The following is a 23,186-nucleotide window of genomic DNA, read 5'->3' as shown; positions in this document are numbered from 1 at the left end:
ACCTATCGCGACTAACCTACTAACAAACAGACAATAGCGCTACCTCCGAGGGGCACTCGCAAGTAGCGTAATAGGGAGAAGAAGGATAGGGCTAAGAAGCGTAAGACTAATAGATAGCAGAATAAATCCGAGTAGCACTTTCTAACAGCACTTCTAGGTCGCGCCGCTATAACTCGAGAGCGCCCGGATTTTAGTTACTTACTACCGGTCTAGTAGCCTAAGAACAAGCGAGATTATAAAGCATAGTTCTAGACCCGTTACGATCGTATTAACGCCGCCGATAACCTATTGTCGTAGGACTAAGTTAAGCAACTCGTATATAATGCCGCAGCTTCTCTAGAGGCTAAGAATATCTACCGTAATATCGTTACCGCTAGCCTTGTTAAGCTATTAGATCGCCTTTATCTAGGAAAAGGATATTAGCCGAAGGACGTCTAGATCGATCTAGTCTTCGCGCTAATCTTCGGCGGTAGCGATGTTCTATAGATCTCGAAGATAGGCGAGGGCAAGAGCTTAGTATTTATAGCCTTTACGTATTTAACTAGCCTTATTACCCTCTAGTTTATACCGCTAAATCGCCTTAGCGAGGAGTAGGCTAAGGTCGTCGAGAACCGGTATTAATAGCTGCAGTTAGATAGCTAGTTAGATGGCTAGTTAGATAGCTAGTTAGATAGCTAGCCGATCGAGCGAGATAGCATTGTTAACGCTATTAATATTACCTCCGAAACTATAAGCCTCTATCCTAAGCTATACGACTATATTACTAATAGTAGATATTATTATATTATCCTAAGTCTAGAAACCGGTGCTAGTCTAGCCTTTAGGAAGCTACTATAGGACCCTAAGGTTCGTGCCCGTATCGGTCTCGTAGTAATCGATAAAGTCCATCTTATTAACAAGTAGCGTAACTTTCGGAAGGAATATATATAGATCTTCGCTCTACGTAAGTTGCTCCGTAATAACACAGTTTAGCTCGGCTGTTCTGCGACAATGTCCGAGGATATAGAGGACTTTGTACTTAAATATAGTAGATTTCGTCTAGTTAGTAATTAGCTATTCTAGACTAAGATTATTCGTAGTAGTGTCGATCGTCTAGATACTACGCATATCCTACGTACTATTCTAAAGAATTAGCTCCGCTTATACGAGTACCTATATTTCGCTATTAATAGTGCATTCGACCTAGAGACTAAGGAAGCTACGCCGATAAACATTAAGAAGGCCCTCTTATTTATTAATAGTCGTAAGTATGTCTAGGATCTAGCTAATGTTATTCGGTATTAGCTAGTCGCAACGACTGCTAAGTATAGGGACTAGAAGAAACGATATATATAGGACAACAAAGGTGTTAATGTATATACTATAGTAACATTCTATACTAGCAGTGTCGCTAAGCGAGACTAGAAGCGCCGGTATAACCGCTTCTATAAGACTATAGAGCATCTAGATAGGCTATCGGAATACCGGATTATAGTTACTACTACTGCTTTTAGTGTTAGCCTAAATATACCAGATATTAAGCTTGTTTACTAGACTAGGTTTACTCTTGCGCGCGATATCGAGGATGTTGTCTAACGTCTTAGCCGTACCGGTCGTGCCATTCTACGTAGTTTAGCCTTCATCTTCCTACTATACTATATCGATAATCGTCTTAAGTAGCCGCGGCTAGAATCTAACTATCCGGCAATTAAGCCTCGCCGACGTAGATCGCATAGAGCATTCCGGCTATTAGGGCTCCGCTAGTCTAAGCTTCTAGGAGAAGATGCTAATACGCTAGGTACTCGAGAAGCCGCTAATAATAATAATAATAATAATAGCAATAGCGATAGAAACTACTAGACTAAGAAAGAGATAGAGCTTCGCGATAAGATTCCTCGGATTTGGCGGGAGTTCTAGAATAACTATCTGCGCGAACAATACGGCATGTGTCTACGCAAAGTCGTCCTTCGCTACCTCGGTAAGGATAAGGCAGTATATACCTAGCAACTACTAGTAGTAGAAGATTGCTATAACATCTATAACCTAGAACTAGACGCTCTTTATATTAATATACCTCTAGAGGGTATTACTCCCCCGAAATTCAAGGCTCCGAGAGCTAGCACTCGTCTAGCAATTAGATTTAGTATACTAAAGGATTAGATATTAAAGCGGCCTGCCCTTTAGTATCTAGATTAGTTAAGCTATATTCGATTCGACCTTCTATCGACTAAGGTTATAGACGATCCGATTCTAGCTAATATCGCTAATATCTTTACTGCCGCTAACTTAGTTAATGAATAGAACGAGAGTGTTACTATCGATTAGGATCTCCTTAAGTAGAAGGCGCTAGTATTTATAGACTAGTTCGAGAAGCTTTAGTAGTATAAGCAACTATTCGCTACCTTTTAGCTAATCGATACTCTAAAAAGCCTTAGTCTAGAGGTATTAACTAAGTAGCGTACTATTTATAATACGAGGAAGAGGGCTAAGGAAGATAGATAGAAGAAGGCCGAGGAAGAGGCTGCTCGAGAAGCGGCTTATAGCGCCCTAAATATACGTCTATCGGATACTATACTGCTACCTACAATGCCCTTTACTCTATAGTAGCGCGCTGCTACTCTAAATAAGTTAAGAAGCGGTATTATAGGCTCTACTAGCGTATAGGCTAACCTCCTTTATAGCCGTAACACTTAGGTATTAGGAACTCGAGGCTAGGAGCGCCTAGGCTTATCTAGTAGTCTTAGTCTACGTACTTAGCGATAGCTACCTCTATAGATTGATCCGACTACTAAATAGGCATATACTCGAGCTAAGCGGATTCTTAGCACCGTTACTCGTACTAACGAGGAGCGAGGTCGCGTATTGCGTACTAAGCGTAGACTCTCGGAAGCGGGTCGACGTATAATAGGCTCTTAAGGTAGCTCTCCTAGCAGGCGTTAATGCTGCAATTAGCGGTGAAATAGCCCTAGAATAGCGCTAGAAATAGCACTAGAAATGGCACTAGAATAGCGCTAGAATAGCGCTAGAAATAGCGCTAGAAATAGCGCTAGAAATAGCGCTAGAAATGGCGCTAGAAATGGCGCTAGAAATGGCGCTAGAAATAGCACTAGAAATAGCAGTAGAATAGCAGTAGAGTTGGCATTAACAAGATCCGTTATAGCTACCCTTCTATTATATCCTTATAAGCTCGCTAAGTCCTCGTCGCCGACTACAATCTCCTCGTCCGACTCGTTATTATCTATCGGTTCGTTAGGCCTATTCAGTTCTACGAGAGCTAGCTAAGCTGCTTCTGCGAGAGCTAGCCTAGTTGAGCTGCTTCTACGAGAGCTGCTTCTACGAGAGCTGCTTCTACGAGAGCTGCTTCTACGAGAGCTGCTTCTACGAGAGCTAGCCTAGTTAAGCTGCTTTAGCTGCTTCTGCGAGAGCTAGCGTATAGTAGTGCCTAGTTTAGCTGCTTCTACGAAAGCTAGCGTATAGTAGTGCCTAGTTCAGCTGCTTCTGCGAGAGCTAGCGCTAGAATTGGCACTAGAGATGGCGCTAGAGATAGCATTTAATAAGGTCCTTCCTTACTACCCTTCTATTATATCCTTATAAGCTCGCTAAGTCCTTATCCCATCCCCGGAAAAGTAAGCCGTAATACTACGCTCGATCGCGTTGCTTCTATAAGAGCTAGCGTATAATATAGGATACCTAGTTAAGTTGCTTCTACGAGAGCCGGTATGTAATGTAGGATGCCTAGTTTAGCTGCTTCTACGAGAGCTAGCCTAGTTTAGCTACTTCTACGAGAGCTAGCCTAGTTTAGCTACTTCTGCGAGAGCCGGTATATAATGTAGGATGCCTAGTTGAGCTGCTTCTGCGAGAACTAGCGCTAGAATTGGCGCTAGAATTGGCATTTAATAAGGTCCTTCCTTACTACCCTTCTATTATGTCCTTATAAGCTCGCTAAGTAGGCTCTTCTATTATGTCCTCGTAAGCTTACTAAGTAGGCTTTTCTATCGTATTCTTTGCGACGAGGGTTTGTAGATAGTTATAGGTATTAATAGTCGTATATGTCGATAGTCGTATATATCGATAGTATATAAGAGCTAGGCGAGAAGCGTAAATTCGAGGAAGCGACAAGGATGCCGAGTCCCGCTAAGACCCCGGATTTAGTATAGTAGAGCGCTTAATTAGTAGGATTAAACGTTATAGCTGCTTCCTTCCGCGTATTTACAATACCGACTTTTACGACTTTTATAATAGCATTACTAATATAGCGAGATACGTCGATTTAGCGCGTTTCTAGCAAATAGCGCTAACAAAAGTGTCTAATACGATAACGACGGCCGCCTTAGGCACTAAGAACCGCCTCCGAAACCTAAGAAGTTACTAATACTACTAATACTAGCGATACTAGCGACACTAGCGACACTAGCGATACTAGCGATACTAGCACTATACTTATTGCACCGCAGCTATTAGCACTATAATATATACGGCAAGGATAGATACGTAGGGCGATAACATATATCGAGCGTAAGCACTCTTTAAGAAGCTACGATAGCCCTCTTACGTTAACGCCCTCTATTACTTAGACTCTCCTAGAACGATTATTCCGATAACTAGTTACTATACGAGGCAGAGAAGAACGAGCAGTAGCGTCCGGGGATCTAATTAACTAGCGGCACTAAGCGGCTATAGAAGCATATACTCCGAAGCATACTACAATTATATATAGCCTATATACTACGCGTAATACGCAACAATTAACGCATTCTATTACTAACTATAGCACGAGGTATATAGGAAGGGACTTATTAAGCGAAACAACAATAGCTTATTCGCTAAAGCGACACTTATTAGTACCTAGATAACAATAGAGTATAACCGCGCCCTTAGTGTTAGAGATACCGCAAAAAAAAAGGTTATCGAGCGCGTTGCAGTCGTATAGTAATATTAATGCGCTTACTAGAAGAGGAGGCGTACTGCAGTCGGATAACAGTCTTAATGCGCTTTCGGATCGGTACGCACTATAGTCGAATAGCAGTCTTAATACGCAAAGGGCTGCAGTCGTGTAGCAGTAAAGACTAAGACTAAGACTAAGACTAAGCGCCTTCGGGCTTAATAAGTATACTAGAGGCCCTTACGCAACGACTAAGGTTATTATAACTAACAGTCCTAACGAAGGCGTTACGCCGACTTAACTAGATACGCGTATATTATCCTGTAAAGAATCCGAACGTAGGAAGCCTATAGCCGCTACTTAAGGTATACCTTACTAAAGAGTTTTTACCGAGTTAGGCCTAGCCGCTACTTAAGGTGTACCTTACTAAAGAGTTTTTACCGAGTTAGACCTGTAGCAATGCTACGAACCTATTAACCCACTTAGTCTATTAACCTACTTAGTAGGAGAGTCGCTATCGAGCCGCTACTTAAGATATACCTTACTAAAGAGTTTTTACCGAGTTAGACCGTTAGCCGTATTATAGGTGTACCTTACTAAAGAGTTTTTACCTCCGCTAATCTATCTAAGACCTCTGCAGTTTGCACTAAGACTACGATGTTCTAACAAAAACTATGCTCTTTTAGTTAAATACGCAGTCGACGCCCGCTAAAGCTATAGAAAACAACCTACTCGCTAGGAGAGTCGCCTTCGTAACGTCTTACGTCGGCAAAGCCTATCGGAGACCTTAAAAGAAAAGAAGGACTAAACAAACTCTACCGATCGAGGAACCTTAACTAACTTAAGCGGTTCTATCGGTAGCAAGCCGTAGGACTAGTTAGGAGATAGTGTTAATCGCTATAGAGCTACCTATATACGATAAAGAGGTATCGACACTATTGTATACGCCGATAGCTAGTATATTGCTAGGGGTGTTAGTGTGTTAGTGTATATAGAAGAAGAAGAAGAAGAAGTTAAACTAGGAAGCGTAGGTCTATATTAGCGTATCGCAGGTAAGGTTTGCCTCTACTAATAGGATTGCGCTATTTAGCTACAATAGCAAGGCAATAATAACGGCTATATATTATCGCACTTTCAACGCAATAGCCGCTAACTGCTGCTAGTTGAATGCCTAAGGCTAGAATTGCTAGCGACTAGAGGCATTATACGCCTAGCCTAGCTAGCTATTAAGCTATTATCGTACGCCTAGCTAAACCCTTCGTAGCTAGCTATTAAGCAATTATCGTACGCCTAGCCTAGCTAGCTATTAAGCAATTATCGTACGCCTAGCTAAACCCTTCGTAGCTAGCTATTAAGCAATTATCGTACGCCTAGTTAAACCCTTCGACTTTATAAGTACCCCCGACGAGGCACGTACTCTAGTCTACCGCTACTACTTCGCCGCTAACCGCCTAGTTAACGGGGCTATCGTTGTCGACGGCAAGCGCACTTATAAGATAAAGCTAGCACCTAAGAGATAAAGCTAGTAAGGAAGGCCTAAATAGTAGATATAGTAGGTTAGATTACTATAAACGAATATAAAAGCTATATTTATTTATTCCTTAGTCGCTATAACCGCTGCCCTTGTCTATATCTTAGTTACCGCCTGTCGTATCGACTACTTTAACCTCCGCATCGATAAGCTAAGCCTATCTATTAGTACGTTAGATAGCATCGACCTACTTAGAGTCGGTCTTATCGATAGTAGCACCCTATATATTGCTACGATTAGTCGTAGCCTTACGACTAGCCTTAGCAGCCTCTATGTCCTCTACGACTATATCCGTAATAGTAGAACGACCTTCGAAGTACTCCTTGTTACTTTAGTTAAATATAGCGACCTTCTCGCGGATCTAATCGCTACTAAGCTACTAGATATCGTCCGATACATACCTACTGTTATTACTATACGGAGCTATAAAGCTATCCGAGAATAGCTTCTCTACGCGGCTAAAGACGTTAATAGCCGTATTCTTATAGGTGTAGTAACTGCTTAGCTTAATACTAGTAAAGGAGGTTATTATATTACGTAGTATACGAGCCGGCTTGCGGTTAAGTGCGATCTTCTTAAAGGTTGCTAGCAGGTTATAAGTCGAGTTACCGATGCGATTAATGTCTTCTAAGTACTCGTAGTTATAGATCTCGAGCTACTTATCCGCCGCTATTGCATAACCCTTCTTCCTATTAGTAATAATGCTAGAAGACAGAATAGCTTCTTAGAGGATATTATTATAGCCTAGACTAAGCAGCTATCGCTTATATATTATTATCCGACTATAATTTCCCTACTTAGTACCGAGGAAACTAGGGATTAGATAGTCGACGGATCGACGGAGATAACTAATATCTGTGTTATAGACCCCGAGGCGTAGGGTAAGGAATATCTCAATCTCCTATATTATCCGAGCTATAGTAGTATACTAGGTATTAGGTACCGGCTTACTAACGCGGTACGGCAAGCTACGCTATGCCTCGATAGATAGGAGCTTCTTATAGATATCCTGCACTATCTCTAGGTATTGCTAAGCGGTTAGCCTAGATAGGGCCTCCTTAACTGTATCTATACGGCTCTCCTTACTAGAGATTACAACGCGGCCCTGCTTAGACAACCACTTAATAGCCGTACCGACACTACGAGCCCGGAATATAGTCTTAAGAAGCCGAAGGATCTCGAAGAATTTTAGCTTAGTGCTGCTAACCTTGTTCTCGCTATACTAGAATGCAGCATCGCCCTTTGCTGTCTAAGCGCTTAGAAGAGGCTTCCTATCGCTATTCTTATCCTAGTACGTACGTAGGATAGTAAATGCACAGTTTATTATAGTGTAGAACTAGGCTAGCGATATAAGGAGGCTGTCGCGCTTGTCGTACGGGTCCTTATTCTCGACACTCTCGTTACGCACGCTATACCTACGTACGACGGTTATATTGTCGCTATTCTATATATATAGAGGTCCCTCTAGCCCGCTCGCAAAGTCCTTGTCGCGGTCTAGGTCCTAGAACTTTAGTAGGATCTCGTCTTATATAGTATATATACCCTTAATAGTCGCCTCGTCGTTAAAGGAAATAGGCTACAAATATACCTCTATACGGGCCGGGTCTAACTCATCGATTACTAGCTATACTAGTCGCTTTAGATTACTACCGCTATTCTCGAAAATTGCCTTTACGGCCTCTAGGAACGTATACGTAATAGCCTTATCGATATAGAAGAGCGCAGTCTTAATACTAATATCGGAAACCTCCTCTCTATCCGGTCGTATTACCTTATCTTTATAGATATTCTTAAAGATCTTATTAGCGTTTAGCGGCTTGTCGTAATAGATTATCTTCTTCTTTAGGCTACTCTTCGGAATGCGCTTATTAACGGCTACATACGAGGTAGTTATAGCTACTATCTAGTTAGTATCGCTAGTAGCCTAGTCGGTACGGTTCTGTATCTAATTAAAATTGTCGATAGTACTACTATACTGCTTGTCGGGGTAGTTGCATAGCTTAGCAATTTGCGTCTCTATATAATTAGCATTCTTATCTATTAAGATCTAGATAGTCTAATATACTAGAGTAATGTTTAGGTTGTTTAAGACCTCGATCGTACGACGACTCGTACTATTACTAATAAGGAATATTCTAAGGGCCTTTAGAAAGAATAATGCCTTAATATAAGATATAGAATATAGGACTTAAGAGGTTAGTATCGTCGTACGCTTCCGCATAATATTACGCTTGTCCGCGAACTTAGTCCGGTACTAGTAATAATCGCGACGCACGTTAGGTAGCAGATCCTAGCCGAGTAACTAATGCTATATAGGAGCGACCTATTAGATAGTATCGTCTATATCTCTAAGGTCGATTTCGAAGTTATAGAACTCTAGTTTATATATACTAAACAAATCCTTGCTAATAAGGTTCTTTAGCTTATTGCGAATAATACGAGTACTAAATAGGCGATCTTCTAGAAAGGTATCGATAACAGCCTAGAGGTTCTTCTCGTATTGCTTAGAGCGCTTAGTAGTCTTACGAGTTTTAGCAGACGTAGATACTTTATCGCCCGGCTTGCCGACTAGATACTTAATAAAGTAGGTTATACTAACTTTATTCTTTACTATAGTATCCTTTAGCTCCTTATAATACTTGTCGAGGAGCCGCTTAAGCGCAACGTCTTTACTAGTACGGCGTACCATTTCTAGGGCCTCTTTATCTTTATCTTTATTTTTATCTTTATCGACTGTATTGTCTTTATCGCAAGTATCTAACTCCTCGTTACTACTAAGATCTTCGTCTTCTTCGCTAAAGTCTTTATCTATAGTCTCTAACTCCGACTGCTTATCTTCGAAGTCGCTAACCCTAGGTATATCCGCTAGTCGTACGATAGTCTCTAGTACATCGCTTAGGAAGCCGCTTATAGAGTGCATTAGTAATACTACTATCTGTCTAGGAAGAGGTAGACCGACTAGAGCGTACTAATAACCTAGCTAGCCTAGAAGTAGCGTATTATCTAAATCCTAGTTTATTAGATCGCCGCTATTATCTTACTACTAAGGCGGAAGGATTAGATTGCCTTTATCGTTGTAATTATATACCGTTATCTTACTAGAAGGTTCGTTAGACATTTTAAAGGATAGTAGTAGCAGTAGTGCTAGCGGTCTGCTAGCGGTCTGCTAGCGGTCTGCTAGCGGTCTGCTAGCGGTAGTAGCAGCGGTAGTAGCAGCGGTAGTAGCAGCGGTAGTAGCAGCAGTAGTAGCAGCGGTAGTAGTAGTAGTAGTAGTAGCGGTAGTAGCAGCGGTAGTGCTAGCGGTAGTAGTAGCGGTAGTGCTAGCGGTAGTGCTAGCGGTAGTGCTAGCGGTAGTGCTAGCGGTAGTACTAGCGGTCTACTAGCGGTCTGCTAGCGGTAGTAGCAGCAGTAGTAGCAGCTATAGTAGTAGTACTAGTAGCGACTTTTAGGTATTTTAACCTTAGCTTTAGAGTCGCGTCTGCTATATAGTAGCAACTTAATAACTATACCTCGGATAGACTTATACTATATACAAAAGGTGTTTAGAAATAGTCTACGAAGGACCTCGAAGTATCGAGTCGGCTATAGGAAGGTTGTCGATTACCCTTAAAAGCTATAAAGCGGTTAGTAGGTATCGGACAGAATTTTCGCCTATCTAAATAATAATTACTAGCATTAGGAGAAGGACCTCTAAGTATTAGCTAGGCGATGCGGTATATTATATGTTAAGGTGTTTCTAGCAGTATAGCTAGCCGCCTAGTAATCTAGATAGCTATAGTCGAGTCGGCTTAGTAGAATAGCGAAAACTTAACGCGCTAACGTCGTATAGACTTGTTTAATAGGTAGAATAAAGCGCAATTAGTAGGGCTACAACCTCCGCTATTTAGAATGTCTTATATACGTTATAGTGTTATATTAGTGTTTAGTAGGCTAGTTTCGTACGGGTTTATATTAGGCTCGTAGGCGAAGAATTGGGTAGAGTGCTCGTGATTGGTTGTCGGTAAGTTCGGAAGCTAGCCCTAATTACTAATCTATCACGTGCACTCGGTCGCAATATAATCCCCATTCATCACCTTCACGCAACTCAATTCTTTATGCCCACGAGCCTAAATGGAGGTAGCTCCCGCATACGCGCTCTCCTACCATGATTTTGCGAGCACCTCCGCTTCCAAATCTCGATGAGAGTTCCTATCCCCTCCTTGGGTACTGTGTTGGTCAGCTAGGCGGCAACCATACCCCGCTCGCGCTGGGCCTTATCGCAACAACTCATTCAACATGCCCATTCTCCTCCTCTCCCCCAAATCCCCCATCGTCTCCGTCCTTGACACGGAATTCCAACCTTCTCCCAGCCCTTGCCGGCAACGCACTGCAATCCTCCTCCGCATAAACTACTCAAACCCGTTTTTCCCACCCCGCTACCAGACGGCAAGCTCTGATTCTCAGAAGTCGCGGGTCGGGCGATGCAATGATAGGATTAAAGTCTGCGGATAGAAGGACTTACGACCGAGTTGAAGTTTCCGTTTCCGTCCATAGGTGTGCCGCCGCTGGGCTTTGAGGGTCACGATTTATGGAGCTAGGAATCGAGATCGTGCGGCCGTAGAGTTGGATGCTACCGGGACTGGGAGGATTGATATTGTTGCGTTCTGGTGATTGGGATCTGCTTAGAGCTTTGGTAGGTGGGAGCGTTAGAATATTAGGATTGCTGCCTTTTTAGGCCTTAGCTATAGATAGGTAGCTCTAATTTTCTTAAGGCTTATTAGTATTAGGCGATCAATACGATCCGGAGATGGGACTGCCGGTGGAATTCGTATTGCCGACTAGGCTAGGTGGTCCTTGTGATCTAAACAATCAGATTCCGGGAACGATCTACTTTGCAGAGTTCACAGGAGGTCGTCTTGGAAGGCTTGATTACTGATGTACCAAAGGCACGCGGAGTCACCAGTAATGTTTATTCTGATTGGGGGAAGGCTTGGATTAGCTACTCGTAGTACTCACGGCTCGTCGATTCAATCGGTTGCCATGACTTTCTGCACGCCCTCTGCGCGATAAAGTGGACCAGTGGACCATTTCTGGAGGAGCTAATAGTCACCTATTGTCCTCCTTTCCCCACGCGACTAGTCCATCTGATTGCATGCATGACTTAGAATTTACAACGTGTTTTTGCCACGTTCGATAAAGGTCTCCTTATCGTAGCCAAACCACTTTCGCAGCCGCTTGCCCATGGACTTGAGCATGATCGGATCGATGTGAGAATCTGGATGGGGGCGATGAAAGACGATGGATCCCTTTCCAGATTTTTCCTTGAAGGTGACAGCGGAGCCGCTGTTCGGCATGACAGAGAAGCCAATGTCAATGAGCGCCGCCACGAAGTCATCCCAATTGATGTGGCCTTTCTTCGCGAGCGCACTGGCATACATGCGACGGAACACAGTCAGACTAGTTTTGTCCACTGCGATCGTTTCTTGTGGAGTTGTGAAGGACTCCTGGTGCGGCTCTGCAATGCTCAGTGTCTGAAGATCCGAGTGCAATGGGCGACTTTTCTTCTTCTCTTTGACCTGCTGGACTGCAGTGTTCTCGGTCGAGGTGAAACCCCAAACAGACTGCGGCGTCTCGTTCTTTGGAAGCCGCAGACTCTCTTGAGATGGAATATGCGGTTTTGCTCGCTTAATTTTCTCTGTACCGCCCATTAGCATCACCGTTGATCCCCAGAGGAGAGGCACTTACCGAAACTCTTCGCTTCGACTGCAGCTGCCATTGCAGCACGCTCTTCCTCCAAATCTCGCCTGTACTCCTCAATAGTACTCGGAAACACTTTCTTCATAGCTCTGTCTAAGTCGGGGATAGGATCGAAAGAAGTCAAGATCTTGTGCAACCTCCATTCTCTCATAGCTTGCCAAAATTCGAACAAAGCCTTCTGCGACTTGTCAAAGGCGTCCAGGTCCCGGGTCTCGTATCTACCTGTGCAACGTGGCTGGTGTTCAAGCATTTGGAGCACAGGATGCAAGTATTCGTAGTTTGATATGGTGTAGAACGAATCGAAGACATGTTTCTCCGTCAATTTCTCCATCCACCTTTCCATTTGCGGAGGGTCCAGTCCGGCCACAAGCTCGATGATGCTGTTCTCGTCAGCAGTAGGCTTTGGTCGATCTCCAAGTGACATTAGCGACGTCATCCGTAGTCCTTGTGGTCGGTGCAATTTGATCTTGGTCAATGTGTCGTCGATGACCGCCATGTCCGAGACGGCCATATACATCATTCGACTGATCCTACGCGCTTCCTCATGAGGACGGCTTGCAAGAAGTCCATCAAGATGACGAACGTGGAGCGCTGCTGGAAACGACTTGTGGGACTCGTGCGTGTGGAGCATCGCGAGGTTGTAGAAGATTGGATCATGACGATGTGTCTTCTGGAGAGACGCATCGATGCCAAGAGCACCTATTTCCTTGTCGACATAACTGAAGTACTGTCGAAAATCGCTGGAAGCAGTAATAAGTTTTCCAAGATGATTCTGTTGCCGGTGAAATTGCAGGCTCAGCGCGAACTCGAAGATGGCAAGGGCGTTCGCGTATTGTTCTGGTAGCGGATGGCCAGGCCTAACCCGAGATGACAGCTCTGACATAATGCTCATGGCTTGCTCTGCTTCATCCAATAGATATTGCCAATCTTCGACTTTAGTGATGTTGATCATGACGACTTGAAGCTTGAGCTCTTCCCGACTTCCACCACTGAATGACTCTTGCGCTAACGAGCTATCAATCTTCGCCAGATGCTCTCGCAAATAATCAGCGTCAGTCTGAAGCAACCAAAGCTCATCCTCGCACGCTTGTAGTCGAGAGCGCAGTGTAGCCACAATCTCCGCCATGTTGAGGCAAGGTGGGGCAGAGAAGGGCGAGGTCAATGTCACGTCTTGTGTAATGGCTCCGGCAGTGGTAGCAAAACCGGTCGCAGCGAGTGTCTCAAACACATCGCATCCAGATTGCGCGTTTTCAGGTTGTGGATTGAGTAGAAGACCAACCACTGCCCGAAGTTGGCGGGAGAGTAACTCTTGAGCTTGCAAGGTCAGAAGAGCTCGCGGAAATCCCACAATGTCCCATCTATGAGCCGCGTCGCGATCCCAGAATGCTAGTCGGCCGTAGTACTCGCCATGCATGGTCATTGGTGATGCAATGCGGATTGTAAGTTGCCTCCATCATGCCCGATCTCAAGAAGTATGAGAATTGATGGCAGTCAAAGGCAGCCCATTGGACTGGGTTGAAATGAGTGCGATAATATAGAAGGGCTAAGAGGTTATTCGGGTTCTCGCTCAGCAGTTCGATGCTGAGATATGGCATAAGGTTGATCTTGCGAGTAAGCTTCCTGTCCTTGTCGAGAAATCTGGTGATCTTCAGCATCTCCTGAACGAAGCTAGCCTTCTGGGAGTATAGCTCGGGCATTGCTTGTGTTAGCAGATTCGCACGCTTGCTGACATTGCGTTTCAGCCAGCGCTTCATGATCGCATTGCCATACGTCTTGAGCTGTTGGCGCACGTGGCTGAGGTTCTCTTCCGTCTTCTCTCTGAGGTATTCAACTTTCTGCCGAGCCTCGTTGTCGCTCAGGAATTCTTCATAAGGTCGCGTGGCCAATCCCAAACCTGTTCGATATTGCTCCGAGCACTCTTCACAAGCATCGCGGCAGCCAGGCGAAGGGGCAGCGGAGCTGTATGGATATTTGGAGTCGCCGTATCCTGAGGTGGTGCCTGGTTTGCCGAGATCTTTCACGGCATTACCCAGTGCATCGCGAAAAGCCTTGGATCTCTGCATGTCCTTCATGCTCGGCATTCTTCCATGTTGTTGGTGGAATTTGCGGCATTCCTTTACAAGATCGCTCTTGTCAAGCTCTTCGAGAATGGCCGGATCTAGTGAGCTCCGGTCCATGGCGACGTTGTTGTAGGCCTGAGCTGTCGGCGGGAAGTGCGTGAAGCACTCGTGTAGGAAGTGAGAGACAAGAGTATCAGTGTCAAAGCGCACTCAACTAACAAAGCTCACTTTGGTCGCTCTGAATGCCTGCAGGTGATGCAGCCATGACTCCACAGTCCGTTAGAAACGTTTCAGAAAGCGCACGGGCTTTAAAGATGCCTCTAGCTTCACCGGTTCTTCATAAATGGCAGTCACGGAAATTCTGAATGGCGGTTTCATATGCCAAGCCTACACACACTCTCTCCAAACAAAGTAGGCACTCGCAGCGACCGAGGGCCCCCTCTCGCGGCCTGGAGGGTGGTTCTAGAGGAGGTACGATGACACGCCGCTGAGCGGAGGGGTGTCGGTTGCGAAGCCCTCGTCGGCGACCCCCTAAGATTCTATCTTTCAAAGCACGTAGCGACCGTAACCCGAGTAACGAGGGGAGCATTAGCATTGATCCGCTATCTCGAATTTTTCTGACCGCCGTTTATCCATTTCACCTACCTTCAAGGTGAACCGCGCTGGAACTCCAGTCTGGACGTTGAAACAGGACGGCACTGATATTGGCGGCCATGATGAATCCACTCCACATATGCTGGTACATTCTGTCCTTCTCTTGAGATTTTGTGATGGAACCAGGCGTCATAAAGCCACAGACCAGTCCAGGACTTGGAGCATGTGATAGAGTTGATACTGAAGTGAAGTGAAAGATGCAGCCGACGTCAGGCGCAACATCCCAAGATCCCTGTCGAACTCCGCTGCAGGGAAGCCGAACCCTGCTGCGGTTATGCATATAAGGAGGACAGATCGGATCCACTCTCCCCCTTCCAGTGTGTTAGTTATCCTAAGTGAAGCTAAATTTCTCTAAGTCCTTCGAGCTGGATTTTTGAGACAACGCGATATATAGATATAGCGATTTTAGTAAAGATATAGAGGCAACAGAATGCCCTCTTTCGAACTAGAATATCCACCCTATAATAAAGGGCGTAGGTAGATAAAGAAATAGCTTCAGAATTCAAGATGTCCCTACCAGAGTTTGTTAGGGATCAAATATACGCAGGCGTAACCGGATAAGTTCTGTCCTCCTTATATGCAAAACCCCTGCTGCTAGCCGATCGCGTGGCGCGCAACTGCCAACCAACAACCAACAACTCAATGGGACCTGGAAGCTCCCAGTTGGTGTAGGTGTCGGCAGATACTGCAAGCTGTCGCATGCTCAATCAACATTCACGATTCGTGTATGCATACACCTTCACTGTATAAATACCTTCATAATACCCTCGCCATACCCAAACAATCATGTCATCAACCTCCAAAACCCCCAAACAAAATCACAGATCCACCTCAGCATCCATAACGTTACCCTCCAACTCCCCCACCCACAATGCCTCAGCCCAACAGACCGAAATCATAATAAACGTCTACGACCTCCTACCCGTACGTTTCCCCAACCCCTCACCTCCAACAATCCACTAATAACCACCTCCTCAGCCCGGCCGCCTCTCCTCCCTCCTCTGGACCCTCGGCGGCAGCCTCCTCCACTCAGGAATCTGCATCTCCAACCGCGAATACGCCTACGGCGGGCACCCGCAACGGGGAGTCACGGGAGTATACTACACCCGCCCCAAATACCTGCCTCCAGGTGGAAGATTCCGCTGCTCGATCCTAGCGGGCCTCAGCCTCTGCACACCCGGCGAAATCTCCGCGAAAATCCAAACCGTATCCGAAAGTTTTCTCGGCACGGATTACCACCTGCTGACGAATAACTGTAATCATTTTACGAATGCTTTGTGCGAGGCGTTGACGGGGAAGAGTGCGCCGGGGTGGTTGAATCGTGCGGCGGCGATTGGGGTTGCGTTGCCGTGTGTGGTTCCGAAGGAGTGGATTTGTCCGCCGGATGTGGAGACGCAGGAGGGGGAGCTTGTTGGAGAAGAGGAAGAGGAAGATGATGATGATGTTCAGGATGAGAGGTCTGGGATGTTGAATGATCATAGGAGGAGACGGAGGAGGGAAGGGCGGAGGACAAGGGAAGAGGGGGAGGATGTTGGACTTCGTGCTGAAGATGAGGAGTTTGGGGCTAGTTTGGCTGGTGGGAGGAGGTTGAGGGATGAGAATCGAAGTCCACCTCCTAGAGTGGTGAATCGGACGGATTCTGCTGGGAGACCTTTGCCAGCAGCGGAAAGGGCGCCTGTTCCGAAGACGACGACGATGACGAGCAAGTGATTGATATGAGCATACGAGAAGACTGATATTGAGATACCCCCACAAGCGCAAATGTACAGCAACGAGACGATCACTTGTAAAGTATGGGAGAAGTAAAGGCGATCAAGCGTGGTGAGATTCACTGTCATTCATAGATATCGATAGTCTGGCACTATCCTGCAGCTGCTCTCCCTGCATTTGAGAAAGCTTCCTGCATCTTCATATACACAATAATACCACATCTCCCAGGGTATCTCTTCAAATGCGCGTACATCTGTCTACGCGTTGCCATGCGGCGAAAGTCAAAAAAGTAACTTCATCTTCTCTTCGTCTCATACCCCAAGCTGCCGTGACGCCACTCCGAAATGCGATATCATTACCACAGCTGACGAAGAAATCAATATTGTCACTTGCTGTGCGCTCCTAATGTGTAATGCGATTCGTCCGAGATTTCTCGCGGGGCCGCAACTCCTAGTTGCAGATTCCTTGGATGCTCATTCGACTTCGATTGGGGTCATTCGCTTGCTTCACTGGTGCATCGACATTCTGCGTCTGCACAGGCGACGCGTTGTTCCTTGAATCCTGTGGCGACAATGGAACCATGGGCTCCGAAGACGCATTCGTGACATCGCGTAGCTTGCTGGGGCTCTTTGCTGCACTCTCCATGTCCTTTTGGCCGGCCTTCAATGCTGTCGCACCAGGTTTACTGGACGCGAAAGAGTTCTTGAGCGAAACCTTTGGACCAGGCTTCGCATTCGCTTTGGCGTTCTTTCTCGGTCTGCCCACATTTGTGGCCTTCTTAGGCGCCTTGCCCCCGGTAGCGGGCTTCTTCGTGGTAGCAGAGACCTTCTTAGAGGCACCTCTGACTGTTGTCTGCTTCTTTGTGCCTGCCTTGAGCTTGTCATTCAGGTTTGTTACCGAATGCTTCGCGCTTGTCTTTGCGGCAAGCTTCTCCGCTGGCGAGCTACGCTGCGATTTTGATGGAGTCAGAAGCCCGGTGACGGCCAGTGAGACTGTATCGTCATTCATTACAGCAATGCTATCGCCGGAGATCTCATCATCCTCGATGCTTGGCACGATCGAGGTTCTAGGTGTACCCATCGGACTCCAATCCAGCGGGCCAAAGTCCATAGGCTTGCGTGGCGTCTCTTCGGGAAGCGGTGGCCTGAAGCTGTTGTTCTTGTGCAGTTGTGAAGGCAAAGGCTCCTTGGCTGCATGCTTCATGTGACATTTCGGCAGCTGAACGCGCATGGTTTTGGCAGCGACCTTTTTGGCGTCCTCTTCGCTGACCTCGGCAAACTCTTCTGGGGCTGCGGGAACATCCCACTTGCGCATCGCCGCGTGTCGGGCAACCTCATCACATGGGCCTCGCACAATAATATCCCAGCAGTCCTCGAGATCCTTGGCAATAGGCGGAGGGTCACTGTTGATCCAAATTGCGACGCCGCCTCTCCGGTCGCGTACGGTAGCACACATTTCGCGAACAATTCTTCTTACTCCTGGCACCTTCAGGGTAGTCCCAACAACAATTACAGCATCAGGCCTTTTGCGCAAGTCGTCCTTCGTCACTGCGCCAATAGCCTCGTCATCTGGGTTGTGTTCGTTGTACAAGACCATTCGCGGTCGCAATCTGCCAATACCATGACTTCGTTTGCCCTCATGGTTCGTGCGGATATCATTAATTTCCTCACACCTCGAACATAACGGTGGTACAGGTCCGTCAAAGAGACTGGGGTCCAGATCGGAGAGCTCGTGGCATTTCGAGCATACCATGTAATCCAGTCCACCGTGCAGCTGAACAGTGCGCGGCCATTTATTCTCGTCATTCTTCTTTAGTGGTACAGATGTCTTCAATGGGTCCATGGAGGTGTCAATGCCATCCACATTTTGTGAGTACAGTCGAAGCAAACGATCCTCCTGGGCAATGGTTGCTAACATATGGTGAAAGGCAGTTGGCTTGGCATCCTTGGTAAGACGTGACATTGTGCTGACCATGTCGTGGAAAGACGATGTCGACACGTCATCTTTGTATACAGACGCGTCGAAGAGATGCTTGCCAGAGCCTTTGAGGTTGTATTCTTCCTTTAGACTTCGAAATAGACCTTGCGACGAGCGAAAATCAGGGACTACGTGTTGTGTTAGCAATCGGACGCGTTATTGATGGGACGGGCAATGGCAGCACTTACTGCCTGCGGAAACAGACATGCCAGCGCCGGCAATTACGACAATCTTCTGGCGCTTGTGTAGGACATTGAGCAGGCGGTCTAGTTGTGCTTGTTGTTCGACATCAACAGTACGGGCGCGTAGATCCAGATATTCTGTAGTCCGCTCCTTCTCCAACGTGATTCTCCGGCGCTTAGCAGGACGATCCTCGCGGTCTGATGAGGTCTTGGAGTCCATGCCATCTGGAACCGGCGAGCCGCTCTGTGATGTTTGTTGTGACGCGGGTGGTGAAGGATATGGGCCGGGGCTGCGACGCGACGAGAAGCGCATCTCGGGCGGCGGACTGGGCGAGTTGGAAAATTCGGTCAACGGCGAAGAAGGCACGCTGCTCAGAGGCGACGAGAAGCCGCTGCTGTCAGAAGGGGCGTCCATGGTGTCGTCGAGGCGAGGCGAGGCGAGGCGAACACGGGAGGGTGCAGGGCAGAGGAGGGAGCAGGCGCGAGGCGCGAGGCGGACCGGGCTTTGTACAGAATTACACCGACAATAGCATCGTCTCCAGTATCGTACAATAGGTAGCGACGGGCGGGGGTTGGCGCGCAGTGAAGAGCGTTGGGTGTGAATATTAAATAGCGCGTGTGAAGCGTGAATAGAGGAGGTTGGAGTTGGAGGTGTTCGAAATGCGCTCGGCTTTACCCGGTTACGGGCAGGAGTAAACAAACAGCTGTTTGGACTCGAACACCGTCCGATGCATCATCATTGATTCATCTCCCGATTTCCTTATCGCTGCCGTCCACGAGCATCCATCACCACAGTTCCCATACCGATAGCGGACTATCAGACACAGCATTCTTGACTTTGCGGTCATAGTGGCACGGCAGAGAGCCCTCGGCGGGCCAAGATTGCTTGAAGCTTCACGAGGCGAGTCGCGACTCAGGCGGGCCATGCTGGCAACTTGTTGGTGAATCGTGCACAACGAGACCATTTCCAACACGCATACGTTTTCGCATCAGTCTTCCAATGCTGTGATGCGGCACGCAAGAAGCGTTGCGTGGCAGACTCCGTTGTGGTCCACACGGATATTGAAGGTTTTTAAGCAGACGTGGCCATATGGACGCAGCCAGCCTGGAGACTGCCACCATGGCAGACCTGCCCGATGCTGCAATGATGGACGGCACAATGGACGATCTGTTTGGCGAGGCGCCGGTCGGCCTCGATGGTAGCATTGCCATGCCTGCCGCGCCTCTCCCAGCATCCTTGGTCTTGCGGATCGCAGAAATGCAGAGCCGCGGGTGTTGCACGTGAGTTTGTAAGGCACCGAACGTCAGTCTTGATGCATGCCTGGTAACAGTGAACTAGGAAGATCGCATGGTCCAATACTGGAAGTATCGCGCAAATATCGCCCGATGGCACTCAAATCACCTTTCGGACCATGATAAGACACAAAGAGACTGCCGCCTGGACCATCAGTGATGCCTCCAATTATCCTTTCAAGGCGCCTGAGGGTCGAAAGTTCGTGCACATCCAGTTCAGTGGCATCGGCCTGGATCTCGTCGTAGTGGATGATGCCGGTCATGTGCACCTGCCCTCGGTGTTTGGCGCCATTGGCAGAATGAGCACGACGCAGGGCGAGTTGGCCAGAGACGATTCCAAGCACGAGCTCAATGCAATCGTCGGTCTTCATTGGCTAGCATTGTTCCCTGCAGAGTTCCGAGTCAGGTCCCCCTGAGACGAGCACACTCGCTCCATGGCTAATGTTGTGTAGGGTCCTTACATCGATGCAGCGCACAAGAATGGTGATCGATGGGATGCGACAATCAAGTTGCGCGACCAACAAGGCCTTCGAGCTCATCATCCTGCAGAAGGAAGGCACGCCTTTCTTCACATCAGTCGCTCTACTGAGCTCACTCTGTGCTATCAGAATGAGGGCCAAGGCTGGCAGTCAACCAGTGTAATGCTGGACACACTTCGAACCTCTGACGGACTCGTCACACACGCTGCTCTTGGCGAAGATAATTCCGATCTTCTTGCAGTCACCTACGATAGTGCATCCCGGCTGCGGCTGTACAGAGTATCGATCGTGTGGAATGCTTCGCAGCAGAGTCGTGGACCTGGCGTCAATATTCTAAGGGTCGAACCAACACTTGACGTCCATCACTTGACTGCAGTCAACAACGTCCGACCACAGCAGATCGACGCGGCTAAGCTGACCCATCTGCGAATCATACCTCAAGTAGCGGAAACTGCACAGCAAGTCCCGACACTTCCAAACATCCTTGCCATCTTCACCCATGCTGCGTTCCCAGCGCATGCATCACCAGACCAAAGCTCTACAAGCGTCATCGCTAGATGGAGCGTAGAAACATTTGCACCCACCTTACACGAGAGCTTCACCAAACTGAAGCCTGGAAGCAACACCAACCAGGTCCTCAACCAGATTACCGTGCTCAAGAGGCAACCTGATATTCCCACCAATGGCAAGGTCATTCTCACATTTGAATCGCAGATGTTTGATACAATTTTGGCCTTCGCGAATAGCGATGGCAGCCTGGACCTTCGAGATCGTGTTACCATGGAACCTCTGGGCCCATTTGGGAGCACAGATACGGTGTCCAACCTGCACCAGAGTGGCTTCGACCATGTACCTGGCGAACACAACTTACACATTGCCATGTCTGGCGATGGCAGTGGCCTCGTATATGTTCGAGTTGACAAGAAGGTTGAGGCTCAGTGCATGAAGCTGACTCGCGGCTGGCACATTGTGGATGATGGCATTAGCGATGACCGTCCCTATATTGAGGCCGCTGCAGTCTGCATAGCGCGACAGTTCGCTTTCTTATGCTACAATAACATCGCAAACGATGAAACACTGGCACTTCTTCCACCAGATGCTTCACCAGAACTACGCTCGCTGGTCGTGAAGATGATATTCCGAATGCTGAATAGGAGTCCCGACATATCGATGCATGAAAATGGCCGTCAGCAAATGATTGTGCTCAAAGAACCGCTTGTGCCGCGCTGCTTGAGTGCGCAACTCGCGCTTGGAACCAATCCGATGACTGGCGAACGAAACTTCGCGGCGCAATACGCTCTCACCATCTTGAACTTACGCCTTGCTGGAACAGCTCTTGCCTCCACTTGTGGACGTGCTGATGTCAAACAAATCTCGCCGGAGGCTGTCCACTTTGTCAGAGGCATAGTCCGATGGTGTATGGACTTGATAGTGTACATCGTCAACACCATCGTCACAATCAAGCGAGATGTCCAGGCTGGGTCATCTGCGAAAGAAGTCATCGATAAACTTGCCTCCACCAGCGGCAATCCTGCCCTGCATGTCTTACTGTGCAGTTTTTCGCGTGCGCTGGTCCGCTTCCAGACCATATGGGTTGTCAAATACCTCCAGTGTCTCCAACACGTTGTCCCTCGAACCCGTTCCGTCATAGAGAGGCAAGAAATGGAGGCCATCTTCTCTTTAGCCGGTCAGCTACCATTCAAACTACAGCAATTCGAAGGCATGGTCGCAGAACTCGACCAAGCAGTGAGACAAGCATTATTCACCAAATCCAACGTATCCTTGGATCGGAGAGGCGAATTGGAAATCAACATGATGGTCGATGGTACAATCCCTCCAGAACTCGAGCCTGCCGTCAACAGCTTGCTCGAAAACACGATCCCGAAGCTTACAGAGAACATGGATCTGGGCAAGTTGCATTTCTATGACACCAGCTTTTTGCAATTGGCGAATAGCAAGAGACCAAAGAATGGCAGAATCCTCGATGTGCTGAGAAAGGTGCAAGTGCCACCAGACGCCGCACTCAGAGTATGCCGAAGGTGCGGTGCAGAGATGGAGGATATCGCTCCGGAAAAGCTGAGACAGGAGCCTTTTGCCGGATGGTTTCAGCATGCGCAGAGGCACTGTGTGTGTATGAACTACTGGCTTGTGGTTTAATTGTATGCTGCCCTCGCAGAATCTTGCAGCGCCTGGCACTAGCTTCAAAACGACTCCAGTGTCGAGCTGCACTGTGCAATACCCTCTCTCTCTCTCTAGCATCCTTGCACCATCGCGTGTGATATGTCCATGCCCGACACGTCGAAGTGAACTATTCTGAGTTCTCGGTCGCATTTCGAAGCGAATGGATAAATTAGAGGATGAATGGTATATAATTTCGAAATGAATCTAGATAAATACCATCATGATTTGAAGCATGTCCTCCGGTAAGGGTGAGACTTGGGAAGGAGAGTTTTGCAGGCAGAGGTTGAGTGAGAGTTGAAGAGAAGCGCGCCTACATTGTGTTGTTGCCATCGTGCATGATGGTGGGAGACATCGGAGTGGTGAGTCAATGTCAGGAGCTGAGGTGAGCTTCATGGTATGCAGACGTATCGGGCAGACATTGGGACGTAATCGGTCACAGAGGACTATTGTGGCATACGAGAAGGCGTGTTCAGTATGAGTGGGAGTACATGTAGGTCAGGACTTGATTAGACATTTATGTAA

General features: G+C 47.3%; 4 protein-coding genes across 4 annotated transcripts; 2 read left to right on the top strand and 2 right to left on the bottom strand.

Moving 5' to 3' along the window:
• Positions 1 to 3,467: 3,467 nt before the first annotated feature.
• On the bottom strand, positions 3,468 to 15,122 carry MYCFIDRAFT_171051 (uncharacterized protein; the record flags this gene model as incomplete). The annotated part of the gene is given in 22 exon segments (XM_007923989.1): positions 3,468 to 3,486; positions 10,431 to 10,465; positions 10,495 to 10,590; positions 10,624 to 10,638; positions 10,668 to 10,743; positions 10,804 to 10,830; positions 10,894 to 11,094; positions 11,170 to 11,232; positions 11,277 to 11,345; positions 11,375 to 11,470; positions 11,503 to 11,515; positions 11,560 to 11,992; positions 12,025 to 12,055; positions 12,089 to 13,442; positions 13,477 to 13,486; positions 13,532 to 14,397; positions 14,417 to 14,434; positions 14,476 to 14,575; positions 14,608 to 14,719; positions 14,767 to 14,790; positions 14,830 to 15,074; positions 15,105 to 15,122. The coding sequence occupies 22 exon segments, from the start codon at positions 15,120 to 15,122 to the stop codon at positions 3,468 to 3,470; spliced, it is 3,921 nt and encodes a 1,306-aa protein (XP_007922180.1).
• A 506-nt stretch (positions 15,123 to 15,628) lies between these two features.
• MYCFIDRAFT_127687 (uncharacterized protein) lies at positions 15,629 to 16,552 on the top strand (the record flags this gene model as incomplete). The annotated part of the gene is made up of 3 exons (XM_007923988.1): positions 15,629 to 15,766; positions 15,821 to 16,382; positions 16,464 to 16,552. 3 exons carry the CDS (start codon positions 15,629 to 15,631, stop codon positions 16,550 to 16,552), a joined length of 789 nt encoding a protein of 262 aa, XP_007922179.1.
• Positions 16,553 to 17,851: 1,299 nt separating this feature from the next.
• On the bottom strand, positions 17,852 to 19,084 carry MYCFIDRAFT_2219 (uncharacterized protein; the record flags this gene model as incomplete). The annotated part of the gene is made up of 2 exons (XM_007921434.1): positions 17,852 to 18,657; positions 18,718 to 19,084. Coding segments are annotated over 2 exons (1,173 nt in total), but the record flags the coding sequence as incomplete, so codon positions are not given.
• A 747-nt stretch (positions 19,085 to 19,831) lies between these two features.
• MYCFIDRAFT_78585 (uncharacterized protein) lies at positions 19,832 to 22,640 on the top strand (the record flags this gene model as incomplete). Its single annotated transcript, XM_007922332.1, has 3 exons — positions 19,832 to 19,992; positions 20,051 to 20,405; positions 20,457 to 22,640. The coding sequence occupies 3 exons, from the start codon at positions 19,832 to 19,834 to the stop codon at positions 22,638 to 22,640; spliced, it is 2,700 nt and encodes an 899-aa protein (XP_007920523.1).
• Positions 22,641 to 23,186: the final 546 nt, after the last annotated feature.

This window comes from Pseudocercospora fijiensis (genome assembly GCF_000340215.1).
Source record: "Pseudocercospora fijiensis CIRAD86 unplaced genomic scaffold MYCFIscaffold_1, whole genome shotgun sequence".
In the NCBI taxonomy this organism is placed as follows: domain Eukaryota; kingdom Fungi; phylum Ascomycota; class Dothideomycetes; order Mycosphaerellales; family Mycosphaerellaceae; genus Pseudocercospora; species Pseudocercospora fijiensis.
The sequence above is the reverse complement of the archived record's forward strand: the minus strand, read 5'-3'. Positions and strand labels throughout refer to the sequence as shown.